The 21,306-nt window shown below is 38.4% G+C and overlaps 1 protein-coding gene across 1 annotated transcript; it reads left to right on the top strand.

Annotated features, from left to right (window-relative positions):
• The first annotated feature begins 605 nt into the window (after nt 1-605).
• Nucleotides 606-20,944, top strand: LOC137265311 (transforming acidic coiled-coil-containing protein 3-like). The gene is made up of 16 exons (XM_067800676.1): nt 606-742; nt 1,897-2,039; nt 2,926-2,975; nt 3,682-6,317; nt 7,807-7,862; nt 8,919-9,003; nt 9,857-9,899; nt 10,481-10,679; nt 12,628-12,729; nt 12,981-13,171; nt 13,629-13,672; nt 14,462-14,529; nt 15,508-15,600; nt 16,093-16,199; nt 17,688-17,808; nt 18,733-20,944. Exons 2-16 carry the CDS (start codon nt 1,899-1,901, stop codon nt 18,799-18,801), a joined length of 4,005 nt encoding a protein of 1,334 aa, XP_067656777.1. The 5' UTR covers nt 606-742; nt 1,897-1,898; the 3' UTR covers nt 18,802-20,944.
• The last annotated feature ends 362 nt before the right edge of the window (nt 20,945-21,306 follow it).

Here is a 21,306-nt window from a genome sequence, read left to right as displayed (position 1 = left end):
AAAGAATGCACGCTTCTACGACAGTCGTGAGTTGCTGAAAATCAGTTCAAAACCAACTTAACGGGTTTGTAAATCTACGGTTGAAAACGAATGAGCCGTTCACTGTGTAAAGTAAAGTAAAGTAAAGTAAAGTAAAGTAAAGTAAAGTAAAGTAAAGTAAAGTAAAGTAAAGTAAAGTAAAGTAAAGTAAAGTAAAGTGGGTGGGTGGGTGGGTGGGTGAGTGAGTGAGTGAGTGAGTGGGTGGGTGAGTGAGTGAGTTGGGTTTTACTCCGCTTTTAACAATATTTCAGCAATGTCACGTCGGGGGACACCAGAATAGATGGGCTTCGTACATTATACCCAAGTGGGTCTTCGGCGCACTCCTACATCGCCCTATTTAACGAAAGAGTTGTTGAACTAATTCAAAGAACTGCTTCCCTGACAGAAAAAAAACAGAAGACAGAAATGCCTTCTTCTTTTCGCCTGTTTGCGTGTTCAAAGATTCGCACAATCTGTACCATCACTGTGCGTTATAGTGTAGTTTATCTGACGTTTAACTATGTACTATGCATGTTCAGTAGGTCTAAGTTGATTTTGTGTAACTACGGCGGGTCGTGGTGATGTTTACTTCCGCTTTCGGTAATACGCATGCGCAGGCGGTAAATTCAAACGCGAGCAGTGTATCATTTGAATGAGTTGCTGTTGTCATCAACAGCTTAGACGAACTGAAGACAGGAATAGAGGAAGCGACGATTATCATTAGGTGAGCTTTGTTTACCCTAGGACATGATTTTAAAGTCAACCATAGAATGCCAAAGTCGTTTTCTGCTGTTTGACGAGGTTAATTTACAAATGAAACGACGCACATCTGCAAATGCCGAATGCAATGTTTTGATCATGCATTCATCACGGAGGCATCATGAATGAATATAGACCATGTTGAACATCCTGTCATCTTCTTGACTTCTTAACTGACAAATGTTTCATCAGCACTTAAATGTGTTGTGAAAATCTTTTGTCTTTAGGGCCTTTACTTAGCCCATTGTCTCGTCAAATATGATGTGGATCCAGTTCATGACAGGAAATATTTGAGTTAATCATAATGTTCCGGGAATTTATTTCCGAATCCAAAATAAATGTATTTGGCAAGCACATACGAGGACCCCTAAGTGTGTTCTTCCTTAAATGGAACTGGAGGCTAAGAGATTCTTGTTACTGGGAATTTGTGTTTCAATTTCCAATTTTCGGCCTCTGTTGTGAGAGGGTCTGACGAAAACTATCATAACATTAAAAAGTTAAAACAACAAACCCGACTAATTGTTACAATCATTGCCTGTCAAAGATGAGATGAGTTTACTCTTCAGGACAAGGTGAAGCAGTTGAGCCTGATTAATTTTATCATAGTTACCAAAGTCAGCTCTATTGACCCCAGCAATTGTGATTTAGGGCAATGGTTAACAATCTATTAATTAATTGTGCTATTTCAATGTAACACGGGCTATATTTGGGAGTACACTTTCTCACTAAGGCTGACAGCTGACCTGTGTGTTGGCTGATAGGTGTCAGACAACCAAACTGAAGTACCAGATTAGTACTAAAGTGGCGATTAGGTGCCTGACTCTGAGGATGCGGGTTCGAATCCCAGATGGGAATTTGTACTTTACAGAGAAAGTTTAATCCTGAATATAACGTGTTACATTTGACCACAAACTAAATGACATTGTGTATTCAAAGCTATACGTACTCTCTAATGTTTAATTTGATGGTTCATATTTCATATTTCAAATATCAATCATATATAATCACTTACGCAAGTTAGATTGATCAATTCACCGATTATTCAGTCAAACAATTCAGCATAAGGTACAGGTTTCTCCTTATTGGCAGAAACTGAGAAGTGTGTTTATTATTAACTAGGAATGTCCACCATGGATGAGAACACCCCACCAGTGCAAATGGCAAGAGCGAAGGCAGTGAGTGGAAGCCCCTCCATCAGATCAGTGCTGAAACCAGTAGAAAATGTCGTGCAGCTCCAGTCACCTGGCAATAAAAATCTTAAGGTACATATTACACTTTGCAATGTTCATCTTCAACTGCTTGTGTAACTTGATATGTGTTTTTGTTGTAACTTTTCCTATTTTGGCTGAAAATAATTTTTCTTTATGTGCATGCTTTCAGTTTTGTCAGTTTTCAGTGTAAATATCTAATTACCATTATCAGTTATCATGTTTTGAGAACTGGCTTTCAATATATTTCGTGAAGGAACCCCATCTTTGAGCCATTTATTACTCCCGTCATGATGTGAGGGGAATATAGGTTTGAGCTCCATGCATGTTAGCAGATATTCTCAGTAACTGTTATAGATAGGGATACCTATTTTGGTATGTGTTTTCAAGACATGCCTTCATCATGTTCATCATGGCTTGATTGCATTCAAAACGAAAAAGCATGTCACAGTTTGTTACAGAGTTATGACCCTTGTCATGCACTTCTTGACTTTGTGTACAGTATCCCCATTTTCAACATATTTTCTCAGTAACCATTATAGACAGGGAGACCAAATTTGGCATGCGTTTTCAGGACATGATTGTTGTCGTGGAGTTAGAAAACAGACACCTTGTGACTGGGAATATTGATGACCATGTCTTCTTGTTACATAGTGTTCCCCCTTATTTTCAAATACAGTCAAACCCCAGTCTCTCAAACTAGGTTGAGACAAACTCTTGGTTGTGTCGAAGTCACCTCTTGGTTCCTGTTGATTCCCTTATATTTGTCTTTATTTCTTGATGGATGGGTCGAACACTCAGATAAGTCGACTGTTCCCTTGGACCTGATTCGAGACAACAGGGTTTGACTGTATATAGACCGATTTAAATGAATACATGATTGTTGGTTCAGCATGGCTGGACTTATGCATGAATACACTATATTTGTTTCTATGTCCAGGTGCCTTCCCAGTCTTCTCCACTAGCCACACCACCTTCCACCACCAACAGGTATGATATTGTAAGAGATACGGAAGACAAAGAACTGTGGGCAGAACGTACCAGTTGTCTCACCCAGAACGACCACCGAGACTATACAGCATTTGCTGCTGAAGTTATCCATGATATAATTAGATCTTTGCCAGTCCCGGTGTAAGTGGACGTCAGTCTGCACCATCTGAACCACTTGCATGTCCTTGGTCAGGGCTAGATGACTGCCACACTGAGCCCTGTTTGGGTATTTTAAGGGAAATAACAAATTAACCTTATCACTAATTATCAAACAAATAACAAGCACCACATTTGCACAAAATTGTTTTTGCTAAAATGTACTAGTATAATGAAGTTTAACATTTTATTTACTAAACAAGCCACATTCCTTTAATTCACCAGCCACTTTTCTTCTTGGTCTCGATGTTAGAAATGAATACTGGTTAATCCTTATTTAGCACATGGAAGAACAATTAATTTACAATTTGTATTTTTAATGTCAAATTTAACGATAATTGCCAAGTTTTCTATCAAAATTATGGAACTAGTGTTAGGTATATCTATTTATCATATAAAGGAAGAGCGAATACAACAGTTTTCTTTATGTATATGTACCAAGGATTTAAAAAGATGTTTTGAGCTTTGCTTGTGAAGCTGGCTGCTAATAATTAATCTTTACCCCCAAAAATGTGTCCATTGGGTTCAGTTGCCTGGTATGTTATTTCAGTGATGCCTACACAGTATCAGCAGACTCGGATGATGAAATTCAGTTCCAAACAAAGGCCTATGCTTATGATGAGAATGCAGATCCTTTCAAATCCAAGGGTGGTCTGGCCAACTCTCCCGTCACATCTGTACCAGCTTCCTCTATCAGGAATGTTGCTGGATCTCCAGCTGGACCTGTTCATACCCCAGTAAGGAGCAAGGAGGATGTGGATCCTTTCAAGACAAACTCTGAGATTGCCAACTCTCCATTAGCTGCCCCAGGAGGCACTAATGATGACAGTATTCTGGCTTCAATGACTGGACAGGCCGATACTCAGGATGAAGATGCTTTAAAGCCAAAGATTCAGCAACAAAAAGAAAAAAAGAATACACCTGTAAAAGCCTTACCTGACAATTCAGATGTTGATCCATTTCAACCCAAATCACAAATAGCAAACTCTCCAGTGATTCCTCTTTCTGAAGTGTCAGTTGGTTTACCTGACAATTTGGATGAAGTTGACCCATTTAAACCGAAATCGCAAATAGCAAATTCTCCTGTGATTCCTCCTACAGTGTCAACTGGTTTGCCAAATAATTTGGATGACATCGATCCTTTTAAACCCAAATCACAAATTGCAAATTCCCCTGTGGTTCCTTCTGTCGTGTCAACTGGTTTACCTGACAATTTGGATGAAGTTGACCCATTTAAACCTAAATCGCAAATTGCAAATTCTCCAGTGATTGCGCCAACAGTGTCAACTGGTTTACCAGATAATTTGGATGACATTGATCCTTTTAAACCCAAATCTCAAATTGCTAATTCTCCATCAACTACTGGTTCTGAGGTATCCAATGTTTTGCCTGAAAACCTGGACGAAGTTGACCCTTTTAAATCTAAGAACATGGTTGAAAATTCACCTGTTAAATCTTCTGCCCAGTCTGCTGAGAAACCGGTTTTGAGGGATGGTGAAACAAAGGAACAAGAATCAAACCAGACATCTGAGTTTTCCTCACTTGAGTGTACTGAGGGGCTTCCAGGCAGTCTTGATGGTACTGATGTTTTCAAACCCATGACTCAGCTGGTTAACTCTCCATGCCAGAACTCAACCATTAACTCGACACTAGGAACTGCAGATCTCACTGTAATTGAGAATTTGCTGGATGATGTTGAACAGATAGATCCATTTCAGTCCAAATTAGAAATTGCAAATTCACCAGTAAAAACCTCTCCTGAATCTACTGATCTGCCGGAATCAGATTTCAACCCTTTTAAACCCAAGTCACAAATTCAAAATTCCCCTGTCAAAGAAACACAATCAAAAACTGCAGAGGCATCTATGGGCCTCCCAGAAACTCTTGAAGATGCTGACCCTTTTAAAAGTAAATCACAAATACCAAATTCACCTGTCCAAAAAACACTATCAGGAACTGCAGGCCTACCAGAAAATCTGGAAGATGTTGATCCTTTCAAAAGTAAATCTCAGATACCAAATTCTCCTCCCAGGGAAACACCATCTGTTTCAACTGGGAGCCAACTAGAAAATTTTGATGTTGATCCATTCAAAACTAAATCACAAATACCAAATTCCCCACTCAAGGAAACACCATCGACAACTCTTGGTCTACCAGAAAATCTTGATGATGTTGACCCTTTCAAAACGAAGTCCCAAGTTGTCAATACCCCAGATAAGAAAAAAGAAGCTCCACCACTTACAGATGCAGACCAAAAGATAGATCCTTTCAAAACCAGCAATCAAGTGGCCAATTCACCTTTGAAAACTGAATCAACATCTTCAGCTAATCTTGGTACTGATGCTATTGATCCTTTCAAAGCAAAATGCCATGTCATGAATTCACCTAAAGTGAAACAAGATGCTCTTAAGGCTGTCGCTGAAACAGAAAACAAATCCACAACGTGTGACCAACCGCTGGACTTTGATAACATTGATCCCTTCAAGACAAAGACCTGTGTGGCTAATTCTCCAGTGAAGCCAGTCTCAGCTGTGCCAAGTGATGCTGCTGATCCATTCCAAACCAAGTCTAAGATTCAAAACTCTCCAGGGTCATTGCCAGATGGTGATCCTTTCAAAACTAAAACCAAGCTGCACAATTCACCTGTGAAAACAGACAATCCCACAATCGCTGTAGACAATGTAGGAGATCCATTTCAAAGCAAGTCCAAGGTACCCAACTCCCCAGTCAAACCATCTGGTCTGATGACTGGCTTAGACACCTTGGTTCCCAGTGTACAGGTGCAGAATGCACAGCCAATGCAGTCATTTGGTTTACCAGCAGGGTTAGATTCAGCCGGGGACCCCTTTGCAACCAAAGTGAAAATTGGAAATTCACCTGCCGGAAAGACAAGGGTAGATGCACCTGTGATGATAGATTCACAAGCTCCTCAGCAACAGCCAGCCCAGGCAAGTTGTGTTGATCCTTTTGACAATCTGGACGCTTTTAATCCATTCCAGACAAAGACAGGGTTGGGTAATTCTAACAACTTAAACAATAATGGACTACCAAAGACTCCCAGGCAGAATTCTGGTGGGATGGATTTCCTAGGCAACAACGTCATGTGCATGATTGCCACAGGGGATACAGCTGGTGGACAGGACGGTATGAACTTTGCCCAGGATGACTTCAGACCTGCAAATGAAGGTGAATATTGATTTCAAATCATAAGAACTTTCACAGGGCAATCTTGCCACTGATGATGATCAAACTTCCATAGTCTTAGCATAGATTCCATAAAGGTCAAAATTGTTCTCATGTCCTTCTCCAAACTTACCTCCTTGCATCATAGTCTGTAGATTTAGTAAGTGGTTGACTGTGCTTGCCACATGTATAAAACTGAACCAGTCAAAGTAAACTTAGGCTCACTATTACTTGTTGCACTGCATAACTGAGTCTAACAAAACCTAGTAGGTCACGTCTGCAAACCTTTGAGCAACCTATGACCATCCAATCAAATGCGAGGCAGTCGAATGGAGTGAACCAATCAGACAACTACTGTTTAGGGTTCGGCGGGACATTCAAAATTTCCCGGCCACCGACACTGATCTTTCAACTAATGAAAATCTGCATAGAACATATATATTTGACCTGCAGTATAGGTACTCTTAGAGCTTTCTGAGGTTACCATCATGTAATATGTCCGCAAGTTCACATTCTTGACTATTGACAATAGCGCTGTTTTAGTTACTGTTCACTCACTGTTGTGGCGCGTTCCATGTGCATAACTGAGAAGTGATTGTATGGAAAATAGCATTCAGAATTGTTCAGGTACAAACTTTTTCGAGGTAAAAGTTCAAAAGGCATGTGCAAATATCATGGTTTTGTAGGCTGTATTCTGATTGGGCAGTTGAAGAGGATACCTGATGCAACCTTCTACTAGGGTTTGTTAGACACAGTATTGCAGTGTAATGAATAATACTAAGTTTACTTAGACTGGAAAGTAAGCATGGCTCTCAATCTACTATGTTTTGGAATAGAGGCCAGCTGTCAAGTAATCCTATGTAAAGCACCCACTTTTGTCATAAGCGCAGTCCTAAATAAATAATCAAGAGATCACAACATGTGTAATTGACTCCCTACTGGGTGGTTTGTTTACATCTTCAACTACCGGTGCGATTGGCATAAGATGGATTAGCAACTGTCCACAGTTTGCAGACTAGTTTTAAAACATTTCACATTCATGCATCAAAATAAGATTATTTGCTGCAACAACCCAGGGCCTAGATTTTCCAAACTGTCTCAGTGCCATTGTCGTTAGTGTCATCCATTAACTTACGACTATCTTAGCACTGAGAGAGTTTCGAAAATCTAGGCCCAGGTTCAGGTTATTGTATAGCATTTACAATTTCATTTTGAAATTTAGTGTCTTGAACACCAAGGTATACAAATAATTTGTTTGCATTGTTTGGAAGTAATATTATGTGAATTAATGAAAAATGATTATAAACTACAGAATGTAACACCTACTGTACTAGTACTACCAGAGTCTAGAATAGTTCCTGCTGCAAACTTGGATGAGCTGATTGTAAATGTTTGAGGCTGACAATAGTTTTGAGAGACATTTTGATTTTTTTTCTTTCAGTGTTTTGTTGGTTGTGTTAATCTAATTTTCATGAAATAAATTGTGTTTCAGTATTCAGTGATCCAAATGTTTGGGACATGCTGGAGACCTTTGGCAGTAACAACACTGTGAGTTATACTCCTTGTGTCCTTGTTTTATAGTTGGTCGGTTTGTTGTTAAACGCCACACAGAGCTATATTCCAGCTATGTGGCAGTGGTCTGTAAATAATCAGGTGTGGACCAGACAATCCAGTGATCAGCTCCATGAGCTTCTATCTACACAACTGGGATATGAGGACATGTGTCAAGCAAATGAGGAAGACAGGTCACCTGATCCTATTGTCTGCTCTTTTGACAAGCATGGGCTACTGAGGATCGATTCTAACCTGGACCTTCATGGGTCCTTGTCTTTTAGAATTACGTCATTGTTCAGAGCTTTATGCCAGAGTTACCAGTTGTACATGTCTGTTTGTAATATGGCACGGAAAGGATCCTCTTCAGAATCCTAATGTTAAACGTAAGTGGATGGCAGGAGAAAATCTCATTATTCTTAGGTCCTTCCATTTCAAGCACAGAATGTACTACTATATGAATTCTAGAAGGTTTTTCTTTTTCATTTGATCACACTAAATTTGTCACTAAAATTTTCACTTCAAATAATTATATTAATCATCAGGGACTCTATTTGTCAGAGTAAATAATGGCCTTATCGGCGCATGTACAGATAAAAAATATGCATGATACAGTAGGGAAAAAAGTCAGAAAACATGGCAGATACGCACCACAGCAATGGTGTACGGTCTTAAAATCATTAAGGGCGTACTTATCTGAAAAAATATTGCTTTATTGTTTATTGACCTGTTTACACAACCGTAGCAATGTTGTGGTACATATATGAAAAGAAACACGAGATTACTTACACGAGATAAAATTTCATTCAGTACTCTAACTTTTCCCAGTACTCTTATATTGAAAAAAATAAAGCGTATGTACACCTCATGTTGAAAAATTATCTGAAGCCCTGCTGTTGATAGTTTCTATTGATATGGTGCTGTTCTCATAGCGAGAATGTCAGTGGGAATTTTACTTTTTGAAATCTGACTTAGTTAAGTCTGATATTTTCTTTGAGATTAGGGGTAATGTTATCTGCTTGTTTTGTAAAATGTGTGTTGTAATGTTTGCAGAATGCTGAGTCTGATCTGTCACGTATGTCTCTGTATGTGAAGTTTGATCCTCTGGTCAACTCTAAACCTGCACACAGCCCTGCAGGTGTGTATTAAGAGAGGTTATACTGCGTTATTAGGTTTCTAATAATAAGCTGTTCAAGCTATAGAGCATGTGTTCAACATGAACTCTGTTTGATGTACCATATATTACTGTAGATAAGCCGATCTCATAGATAAGGTGAAGCCCTGACTTCACCCTTAAATTCTGTATCAAAATGGCATGTCCTGCAGATAAGCCAGCTTACTAACTTTCATTCATCTTCTCATCGTGGTCAGTCATCGGATATAGTCAACAAATCTGTATTGACGAAAGACCCCAAACAAATGAAAACTGAGAATTTGCATAATCTTGTCTTGTGATGTTTCATTTCAAATTTAACGCCTTCACTAACCCTTTTCTCCTATCATTCATCTGAAGTTACATGATGTCATTTTCTTGACACCAGAATATAATTTTGATGAAAATGTAAGCTGTAGATAAGCCAACCCCCTTCTACAGACTGCTATTTTTGTGGTCCTTGAAATTTGGCTTATTTGCAGTAATATGCCGTATATCTATTGAAATATTGACTGTGGTTAACTGATTTACTCATGAGGCCAAAGACCTTGCTTTGATTCCCCACATGGGTACAATATTTCTGGTCTTCTCCACCATAATATTGCTGAATATTCTGTGTAAAAACCATTGCTCACTCTCTCACTCACAGCCACACACACATGCAAGCATGACGCTACATGAGTGCAATAATCTCCATATAATAATCACCTCATATGATACTAGTGTTCACAGTTAAATTGTAATGAATCATAATGTACTTCATAGTTCTATTCATCACTTCCTGTTTTGTCATCTCTAGCCAAGGTCCTTTACTCATACAAAATGTTTCTATCTCCAGGAATAACACGTGGAATACAGAAGATGGAAGTAGTTAAAGATGGGTAGGTTAAACTTACGTTTCATCTTTATCTAGGTGTGTTCAGTGTCTACTGCTTCTCTGAATCTTCTTCACACTCCAGTGTCATCTAGTGTTAGTTTAAAGAGGTGGTCAAGAGGTTTAACTGGTTATTATAAGTATTCTGGCTGATTGTGCCTCGTCACACATGTGTTTTGCATGGACAGTTATTTTCTGTCAGAAACAGACCTTGTCTGACATTACGTAAATTTAGTGAAACCCTGTGTTTGTTTTCAAAAATCAGAGCCAAAGTTGTGCTAATACAATGAGATTTATGAGCCCCAACATGGGTTTCATCAAGTATGACACATCTGAATCTTTCATCACTAAGGACAAGCCCTTAACTAGCCTTTTCTCTTACAGTTTTTTTTATATTTTAGTTGGAAGCCTTGTTTAAACAGCATCAAATACTACTATCAAAAGTATGGTTAAAGCTAGCATTTTGGATGAAAAGTACATGAAATATAAACAGTGGCTGTATCTTGTGAAACCCTGCTACAATGCAATGTCATTCAGCACCTACCAAACACTCTCTTCCAGGCTTGTAAGTTTGCGTAATGATTTCAGTGACGAGAGTATCATGTTGATGGGTACGCCCCCACGTGGTGGAGGTCGACGGAGGTCTATCCTGGTCCAGCGAAGACCTCCAGCTGCTGTATCCAAAACCATCTTTGAAGAAGAAGACGTGGAAGAAAAGAAGGAAGCTAAACCGCTCCTGGTTGATCTCATCTTCTCCTGTAGTCCAGAGGCAGAGGAAATTCAACAGGTAATACATGTGTAGTCATTCATATTTATGCAGTGACTGTCAGTGCTTCAGCCCTTGTATTCAGTTAAGCTATGCTATTGCCCATGAGACTATGGTCAGGGGTTAAAAAATCCCATCACCCGACAGCCGGGATAAGTCAGATTTCATTTAGGGCAATCAAATAATGGTATCTTATTTGTCCATGAACAACTAGATAAGTTCCACTTACGGTTTCAAAGTGGAACTTGGATTTCATTTCATATCTGCTCATAATGAAGCTATTAAAGTTTGCAGTAGTAGTGAGTGAGTTAATTAGGAGATACTCACAAAGAGTGAGCTGGAACTTGTTGGAGGAGGTCAGGTGGTAGCGAACAATCTTAATTCGAACAAATAATAAAACAAAACTGTCTCCAAAGCAGTTACCTTGTAACTATACTGAACAGCCAAAGAAACGTAGATTATGAAAACATGAAATCTCATTTAAGTTAAACATTCATGGTAAAGTTCAGTGTGAACGCTAGGAGATGTACAAGCCACACAAACAATGCCAAGACTGACTTCAGAGCAGATGTGAATATAGGCATTGGAAAGTGGCACCGTGGTGCTGTGCAACCATTATACCAGGACAATAGGACTGATGTCTTTCCATCAGTACATGACTTGCTCAACATCGTCAGCATACTTGAATTGGTGCCAATTGTCCCCATACTGCATGGAACATGGATCACATCTCGTGTGCAAGATTGGTTCATCTGGGTCTCTCATCTCACTCAAGCAGCAATTTTCACATGCCAACAATGCCAGTGATATTAACAGCTCTCTCACAACAAAGCTGTCCATAGATTATCTAGCTCAGAACAATGTTAATGTTCTTCCATAACCATCGGATGGCATTCCTTCCCTGGATATGGCCCCCTTGAACATTCTGGGACAAACTGGATGTAGGACTGTTGCAGCCACTCACACCTGCACAGTTGAAACAGAGATTGGTGTTTGAACAATTTCCTTTACCTCATGCATTCTTTCCAAACTCTAATGAACTAAATGAGGTGATGTTGCACGGCCTGTGTACAAGCTCAAGGTGGCTACTTGCTGCACTATGGAGACTTTTCACTTTCAGGGGTACCTCCATTTGACGGACTATGATCAATTATTACTTATTATGATTCAATGTCAGCAGTAACTTTCAGATGTTATTTTGATAGTGCTATCTATAGATAAATAATTGGACATTATATTGGTTGTCTTCTGTTTAAAACATTACAAAAAGTCAGACTATACAATACAGTTGGATTTTTGTGCATGTATGTGTTCATATTTCCCTTGTTAAAACCAGGTGTGATAAAACTTCTGTTATCACTTGTACCTTATATTTTCATTTCTAGACAATATGAAAGTTTTAAACAAATCTGTAACCACTTATATTATGAGTAGACTGAGTGGGCACATGAGATGACTGAACAGTCTCTTGTGTACAGAATGGTCACAGTCTGCAGGACTTGTAATCACTAGATTCAGTTAGTGACAGACCTACACAGAAGCATCCATAGCGATTCTGAGTGTCCTTGAAAATCCCACCAAACAATAATTATTATCACATGTACCAAAGAACTGACCTTACTTGGCTTTGGAATAATGCTCTGTGTGTGCGTGCTTGCATATATATGTGACATGGAATCTTTGTGGATTATTATCATATTTTTATAACATTACAGTAAATGACATATTAAGATCTTATATTATTTATATATTGTTTATGCAGCTACCATGCTTACTCGGGGTAGACCAGTGGTTAAGAGCATTTATTCGTCACACCGAAGACCTTGGTTCAATTCCTCACGTGGGTACATTGTATGAAGCCAGTTTCTGGTGTCAACTGCCACGATATTGCTGGAATATTGCTTAAAGCGGCACAAAACCAAGCGTACTCACTCACTCACTCACTCACCATGTTTACTAAATGTTCCAGGAAAAGAAACCAGATCAGACTGAAGGTCCGACTCAAGGTCAGGCAGCTCCTGCACCCAGACAAGATACTAAGAAAGATGAAACCTTCTTCGAGGTTGTTGAGGTATGGATACTGAATACTCTAATGAACTGATAACCATGATTAAGCTGATAGGCTTTTGTGACTTATTAGCCACCATTTGGTATTGGGTGTTAGGATGGGCATTGTCAATGACAGTTATAAGTCAACAGAATAATTTACATCTGATGAAGAGAGATGTGGGAAATTGGTTCTCTGAAAGTAATTGTGTTGAAGAGAGTTGTTGCATGTAGATCTAGTGATCCAGCTGATTTGGAACTGAATGTCATTACTAGGTGCTGAAGTACTCTGAGACAGATGTCAAGAAGATGCTGAAAAATCTGCGTCAGGAGCTGACGCTGGAGTATCAAGGAAGACAACTCACCTTGGAGCAGGAGTCAAGTAAGAAGCAGACAGCCCTCAGTGTGGAAGTGAAGCACTATAAGGAGTTGGCCGATCAGCTGGAGGTCAAGAACAAACAGATGAGGTCAGTGATAACAAAAAATGAGGTGTGTTGAGGGTTATTCTTGACCTTTAAATTACAAATGTTTAGGCAAAGTTTTAGAAATGTTATGGAAAATTTCACATTTCTTCGAAATAAATTGTTTTGTCCCTATTTGAGACACCCGCGAAGGTCCCGGGGTAGAATAGGCCTTCAGCAACCTATGCTAGCCATCAAAGGCGACTATGCTCGTCGTAAGAGGCGACTAACAGGATCGGGTGGTCAGGTTGCTGACTTGGTTGAAATGTCATCAGTTCCCAATTGTGCTGATCGATGCTCATGTTGTTGATCACTGGATTGTCTGGTCCAGACTTGATTATTTACAGACGGTCGCCATATAGCTGGAATATTGCTGAGTGCAGCGTAAAATTAAACACACTCACTCTATTTCAGAAGTCTGTTTTCTGTCTTCAGCTGATATGTTATGTTATTTTTGTTTCAGACAAGTTGTTGTTGAATACGAATCCTTCATCAATGAACTAGTCAGTGAGTAGATTATCCTTCTTTGATCTAGTACTAAACCCTTCAACAGGGTACACTTATCCCACAGTTTGAAACAGTGATGCACATGACTGATCCATATCACAACACATTTGGAAAATACTATTATTGTTTTTTAACAATAATGTGATACTACATGGATCATTACTGGTGTAAGAAAATGTCAAATTTCTACATAAGCATAAGTGTACAGTTACAGAGTGAAATTTGATAATCCACCCGATCTACTTGTAACATTTAACAATTTGTTACTTTTTGTTATACATTTGTTTTTCACTGGTAAGTCAGGCTATGCAAGTCAACAACGAACCAAAGCATTTCAGCAATTTCCTTTGTGTATTTGGGACGCTACAGATGTATTTTACTGCATATTTTGGAACTTAACCCAAATGGGTATTTCACGCAGATATGCAGCTTATCTAGACTTCTAAATTATGCCCTTCACTATATTTGGAGGGAGGTCATTTTATCTGGAAGAATTATTGATGTGGTCAGGATATAAAGGGACATGGTCAAGAGACAACCATTTAATATTCTCGGAACAGTAATTGGTTATTATGAAGGGAGAAGATATATTTCCTATCGGCTTCAACAAGTTGTGATGGTTATTAAAGAAATGAACAAAATTTATTTATCATTTACAAGGACAAACATCTGCAAATATTTTTGTTTTGTTTGCTGTAAATCCTGGAGCAAGCTTGTTTCTGTTTGCTTTTGTCATGAACTTCATGATGTGTAACTGTCATTAAGTTCTTTGTGTGATGTTACTTTCAGGTGAAAAGGAAAAGAATTCCTGCGAATCTAAAGAATCCACAAACAAGTTAAAGAGTGAAAGAAATCAGGTAATAGAGACATGTCACATTAGGTTTACACACTTTCTAAACAGATCACTGAAGGAAGTTGCCCCTCACCATGTGTCTTACAGTACAACTGAAATATTCCGTTTGTTGTCAGTACTAATGATTTTTGTTGATTCAAAGCATGATAAAATATTCCATTTGTTGTCAGTACTAATGATTTTTGATGATTCAAAGCAGGATAGTCTCCAAGTAACATATTACTTAGAGTCAACTAAATTGAAAAGATTGTATTTAAATCAGAACAGTAGTAACTTGAAATGCTGTTATTGAAGGGGAATCATTCTGACAATGCAGAGTAGTAATGTATGGTAAATCTCATTTAGCACACTTGGTGTTGTAGCTTAGTCATTGAAACATTCACTCATCAAACTGAAGACCTGCATGTTTAATAGCCGCCTTCACATGGCAAAGTAAAGTTTGACAACACATGTTGAAATTGTCAAAGTAGTTTTCACACGACAAACACTTGTTATCAAACTGCAGTGCCATTTGAGCACAATGTCCCTATCAGCGCGGTCACGTGATAATTTGGTTGACTGTTATTGTTGGTAACTGAACAACAACAGTTTGACAACACCAAGAGTTTGAAAGAAAAGTTGGTGAGAATAGAGACCCATCATATTTCCCTACAACAGTTTGACAACTCAGTTGCTGGAATATTACCACTCATTTGTATTCAAACTCTAGTTTGCCGTTTGAAGGCTGCTTAAAGGATTTCCATTAGTGTTCTGCTTCAAATGTTCATGCAGCAGTATTCATAAGGGACTGATAACATTGTCACCAGATTTTTGTGAGTCAACTCGGATAAAAATGTAAAAAATTCTTGAGACAAGCTGTAGATATTCCATTTATACAATCGTAATTTTCTGTAGTCAGTTTTCTTTGCAAGGGGCAGACAATGAAGGGACCTTTCTTCTTTGTGACTTTGGTACAATCTTAATATAAAATTTCCTCATTCAGGCAATAGAGGACCTACAGTCTGTGGAGAAGTCCTTTGCTGATCTGCATCGGCGGTATGAGAAGGTTAAGTCAGTGCTAGAAGATTACAGAAAGGTAAACAAGTTCAGATCAGTGATCAGATATCTTAAATATATTTTCTCCAGTGTTTTGTAACATAGTAGTGTTATAAACAAGGAAGTGAGATATCCAAGTGGTTAAAGCATTCACTTACGTAGATGTCATGGGTTTGATACCACACAAGTTCAGTATGTGAAGAACTCTTTTTTTTTTTGTATATAGTCCGACATAATGCTCAAAACAACATAAACGTACACTGAATTACACTGAATTACTGGTACTACAAGGTCCCAATCCTGGAATGTTTGTAACAATATGACCTGTTTTAATGTAAATCAAAGGCTTGCAAATGTTTTGCGTATCGGGACCAAGATCTTAAAACTCAAAACATCAAGGAGATGTGTAATAGTGCTTATAACACAGTCTTTTTTGCATGCAAGTAAAGGGTAATATGGAAGTATCCTGTGAATTTTTAAGGTTATTTGCTACCCTGTTCCAAAAGATCATCTAATTCTTGTTGTTTAATAGAATGAAGAGACGTTGAAGAAGACTAACAAGTCACTCATTGCAAAGATGCAACAGCAGGATGAAGCGATGAACAAGCTGAAAACTCAAGCAGAGATGAAGATCAAACAGTTCGTATATCAACTCGTACTTCTTTATCATGATTCTTGATGATTATTTCAAAACAAACAGTAGTTGAAATTGTTCACCTCACCCTGCCTCTCCAGCATAAAAACAACCTCAAGCACTCCCTCTCTTAAATCCCAGTGTTTGCTTTGATCAAAGTCTGTCTTTTACAGCATAGGATTTTGAAGAAAATGGTCAAGGTTTTGCTTGACAGTGCTGGTCACTGAGACAATTAAATATTTTTTTTAGGGTTTAAAATTGCCAATGTGCGAGTGTCAGTTGTATGGCTAACGTGACACTGACATGTTTACTACAGATTTGGTGCCTTGAGGACATACGTTATAAATTCAAGTAATCATTAATATTTAGGTTAAAATACCCTACATCAGTGATGTACTTTAAAATTTTATTTTTAAGCCATCAAACACTAGTATCATCTTAACAGTAGGTCTGATTTTTCCTCTTGGTTGACATGTCATATGTTTTTGTTAAAGGTCACATGCAACGTAAAACACAACTGTACAGATTCTGATACCTTTTGGTATGCACTTACCGAAACAAATCATCAAAAATGCCAATTCAGCCTATAAAGTTGGGGAAAAAACGCAATGAAAGAAAGCCCGCGAAATCAGAGTTCAAACAATTCACTAATTTTGCCCCTACGCTGGGGGAAAAGGTGGTTTCAACAGCTAAGCTGCGCTCATAACACATGCGCAGTGAATAGCTTCACGGGGCTTGAAACACTATGCCTGCCCAGAGTATGACATGTGCAGTAGTCTAATCCTGGCTGTGTATACAAACAGGTAAATAATCTACTCGTTACATAAGAAAAACATGCTGATTGTGATAAGCAGACTCTGTCACAGAGGAAACTCAGTTGTCTGCCTCTTAATGACTATATGCAATGCCCGACTTCAGTCACTGACCACATGCAATTAACACCTATCAGGCTTATATGCCATAAACAAAGAGCCAGCTAAGCGTATGCAAAAGCAAATGAACCAGTGGCCAATGAAAAAGTTGTGTTATGCTTGAGTGCACACCCACCACCCCCTACTGGTTCGATATCGTGGCTGCTTCATTTCGAGGGTGGTAAACCCAAGTAGAAAATATTGCACTTTTGATTTGTGATTACATGTATATGCTTATAATTTTGTGTATTTGTCTTTTCTTAATCAGCAATGCATTTTATATATCATGAATAAGTGATGACTGTGTTTTAATTACATGTATGTTTGATTTTTTGGTTGCATGTGACCTTTAATGTTCTTTCTTAAACTGTCACTGGCAATGAATGATGTGAAGAGGGAAATATTGAGAATAATGGATTGTCTGTTCATTGTGAAGAGACACTACAATTCCTTCTCTCATGGCTGCACTGCCATTCATTTGGGACAGATAATCGATATTTCCTTCCTCTGGTAACATGATTCTCAAATTATTTCTGAACTGTTCATATAAGCAATATAATGTACAATGCGCTTTTTTTACAGAGCCTGTGAAGAGAGGGAGAAAGAGAAGTCAAGTAGCAATGCTGAGAGCATCAAACTTCAGGCCGCCCTGAAGAAGAGTGTACTTCATGCACAAGGTCTGGAGAAAACACTGGAACAGAAGGTATAGTATCTCTACTCAGCTATATTTCCTCACATCCTTGTGATATTTCCACCGAACTCAAAATTCTGGTTCTATTAATTTCCTTCATACACTTTTGTCATCCTCTAATCACATGTCTACAACATTAATTACAATAGAGAGGACCATAAAAGCATCATGCATTGATTTGTACAGAATTGTTCAGAGGATAGTATTCAGCATGCCGTAAGAACCTAAATGTTTCCCTTCTTCCTGATCTGAACCCAACTGACTGTTTTAGCCAATAAATGTCATCTCCCTCTTCCTGATCTGAACATGACTTCCAGTGTTTCAGTCAATAAATGTCATCTCCCTCTTCTTGATCTGAACATGACTGCCAGTGTTTCAGTCTATAAATGTTGTCTCCCTTTTCCGGATCTGAACCAAACTGACTGTTTCAACGTACAAATGTCATCATCCTCTTCTTGATCTGAACATGACTGCCATTGTTTCAGTCAATAAATGTCATTTCCCTCTTTCTGGTCTGAACACGACAGCCAGTGTTTCAGCCTATAAGTGTCATCTCCCTCTTTCTGAGATGAACCCAACTGACTGTTTCAGTCTGTAAATGTTGTCTCCCTTTTCCTGATCTGAACCCAAGTGACTGTTTCAGCCTATAAATGTCATCTCCCTTTTCCTGATCTGAACCCAACTGCCAATGTTTCAGTCTATAAAAATGTCATCCGCTCTTTCTGATCTGAACACAACTGCCAATGTTTCAGTCTATAAATGTTCTCTCCCTTTTCCTGATCTGAACCCAACTGACTGTTTCAGCCTATAAATGTCATCTCCCTCTTTCTGATCTGAACACAACTGTATTTGCCAATAAATGTCATACCCTCCTTCCTGTGCTGCCCCTAGATGTCTGCAAAATGTCATCCCCATTCATGTATCCACTTGTTTCAGGCCAAGGAAATAGCAGAGCTGACAGACCTCTGCGACACACTAATAGCTCAAGTTGGAGGAGGCTCGTGATTTCAAGAAGCAAACAGTATTTTATAGAACATAGAACTGTCTCCATCCTTAGGGACAACATCTTGACACACTGATGACATGGAGTGATTCCTGCATGAAAACTGTCTGTATTGATGAATCTTTTGTAAAAAAAAGAAAGGAACAAGTGTTTAACTTCATAGTACATTGTACATGAGGTCTTCAGCTTGTGTCAAGACTTTATCATTAAGTTAAAAAAGCAGACTGACAAACAGTGAATCACATTCCTTCCCTATATGAAATGCCAACAGCAGTGATAAGTAAATCGGGATGTACACCTTTGATTGCTAAGATCGTGTGCAGGTTATTGACACATTACACTGAATGCTAGTGCAGGAATGAGCTGGTATTTTGATAACATGGTAAATGCATTACTTTTGTCAATGTCATATTTGAAGTTATTGCATTCACTGTATACACTCAAATATGTTTTCCTGAAAAATATTTGGTTTGTGGACATTTCAGAGTCCAACACTGGGTGAAGGAACACAACCATGTTCCTTTTGTTCATGTAATGCAAAGGGTCATGGGAACTGCAAGTCAGTGCTTAACAATGTTTCCTATTACTAGGCATGTGGAATGAGAGCATTTAATTTATGTTTCTTAACTTTCAGTATGATTTGATGAACTGATTGTCCCAACCATGTAGTGCTTTTTATTGACCTAAGTGCTGTCTGAAGTGCTACTTTGTGAGTGATATTTCTATTTGTGCACAATATAGTTGCATTTTTCTGTTTTACATGGATGTGCTTATTGTCATGTCAATAATACATATGTGCAATTCATCATCTAGTGAAAAATGGTTTCTGTAAATCAGATCCAAAGATGATGACATCTCTATTGCTAGATGGGCCAAATTATGCAAGATGCATTAAATAAGCTTATTTCAGACAGAAGACAATGATGTTAAAACATGGGGCATCATCATGAAATTAAAAACACTAACATTTTGGTATGAAGAGTAGGTGTTTCTGAGATTTGTTCATGTCTTTTGATTGTATTTTTTCGTTATTTGTCATGTTCTCTATATTTGGTGTTTAATATGACTCAATACTGACAGATTTAGGTTGCAGTTTCAATTTGACAAATGTTTGAAGACATTGTTTCTAGTTGATATCACAAAACTTTATGAATAAGATTCTTTGCTTCAATAGTGATGGTGGTAAATTGAAATATTGCCCTTGTGATAATCAAGTTTGTGCATCTGATGTTTCACAAGGTTAGCAGTAGTTCATGTTTGTTAATGCAGTGGATTGTGCATCAGATGATGCTTGTGGTGAAGGTAATCTCTACTAATCTGTATTAAACGTTAGGTTATATGTGACCCGGCCGATTGTTGGACTTTTTATAACAGTGCATGGTCTGTTGCTCATCCACCAGTGGTTTGCCTAGTCCAAACTAGATTATTTACAATCTTCCTTGACATAGCTGGAATATTGCTGATTGGTGTAAAACAACAGTCATTCACTCACTTGTGTTTAGTTCAAGGTTCTTCATATATGGTGCATGCTTATCAGCCTTGTAAGAAATTATATAATACACATGTATATATCATTGTGATGACATTATTTATGTTGAGAGATTTCAACTAAATCTTGAACTCTGTAGTTAGTTCTCTCTGTCTCTCAGTTTCAATACATCTGTACAAACACAACAGAGACGGATCGATATTTCATGGTGGCGTCCTTGTAGTATTTTGGGGGACTGTGCTTGTGTCTGAAATGTCTGGTCACAATACAAGAAACAGTAAAGTAACGTAATCATCATCTATATTGGCTCACAAATATATTTGCACATGCCTCTGCTACTGCTGGGCGCTGGGGTAGCCTAATGGTTAAAGTGTCTCTTCCTTGAAGACCCAGGTTCGATTCCTCACATGGGTGCAATGTATGAAGCCCATTTCTGATGTCCACTGGTATGATTTTGCTGCAATATTCTAAAAACAGCATTAAACACACTCAATAGTTCTCAGTCCCACCTAAACTTCTTGATCTGCCACTGTGTAACATCACAACACATGACTACTCTCTACATGCACACTGTCACATTCAGTCTTTGTTTGATCTCACACTTGTCTCACACTCACCTTACATCAAGGTGTTCAATAAACTTACTACTCAGCCCTTGCCCTCTGTTTTTGTTGTGCTCTTGTCTGTACATACCATACAGCCCAACTGTTGCTGAATCAACATCAACTAGCAGTTTAATGTATGAGGAATGACAAGTGGTCAGAATAAGTGCTTAAATCAGAATATGAATATTCATGGACTCACTGACTGAAACTGTTCTTAGAATCGTGAAAAAAACTGACAAAGTATCATTACTAAACTTGATAAGTGAGCAAATATGTCCACGAATACTGATATAATGTCAAAACTCATTCCTCCTAATGAATACCTGGGTACATAGTGTCAAGCTCATTTCTGGTGCTCCCTGCCAAGGTATTGCTGGAACATTGCTAAAACCAGTGTAAAACGATACTCACTC

Source organism: Haliotis asinina, chromosome 15, assembly GCF_037392515.1.
Source record: "Haliotis asinina isolate JCU_RB_2024 chromosome 15, JCU_Hal_asi_v2, whole genome shotgun sequence".
NCBI lineage: Eukaryota > Metazoa > Mollusca > Gastropoda > Lepetellida > Haliotidae > Haliotis > Haliotis asinina.
This window is presented reverse-complemented; position numbering and strand designations above follow the sequence as displayed.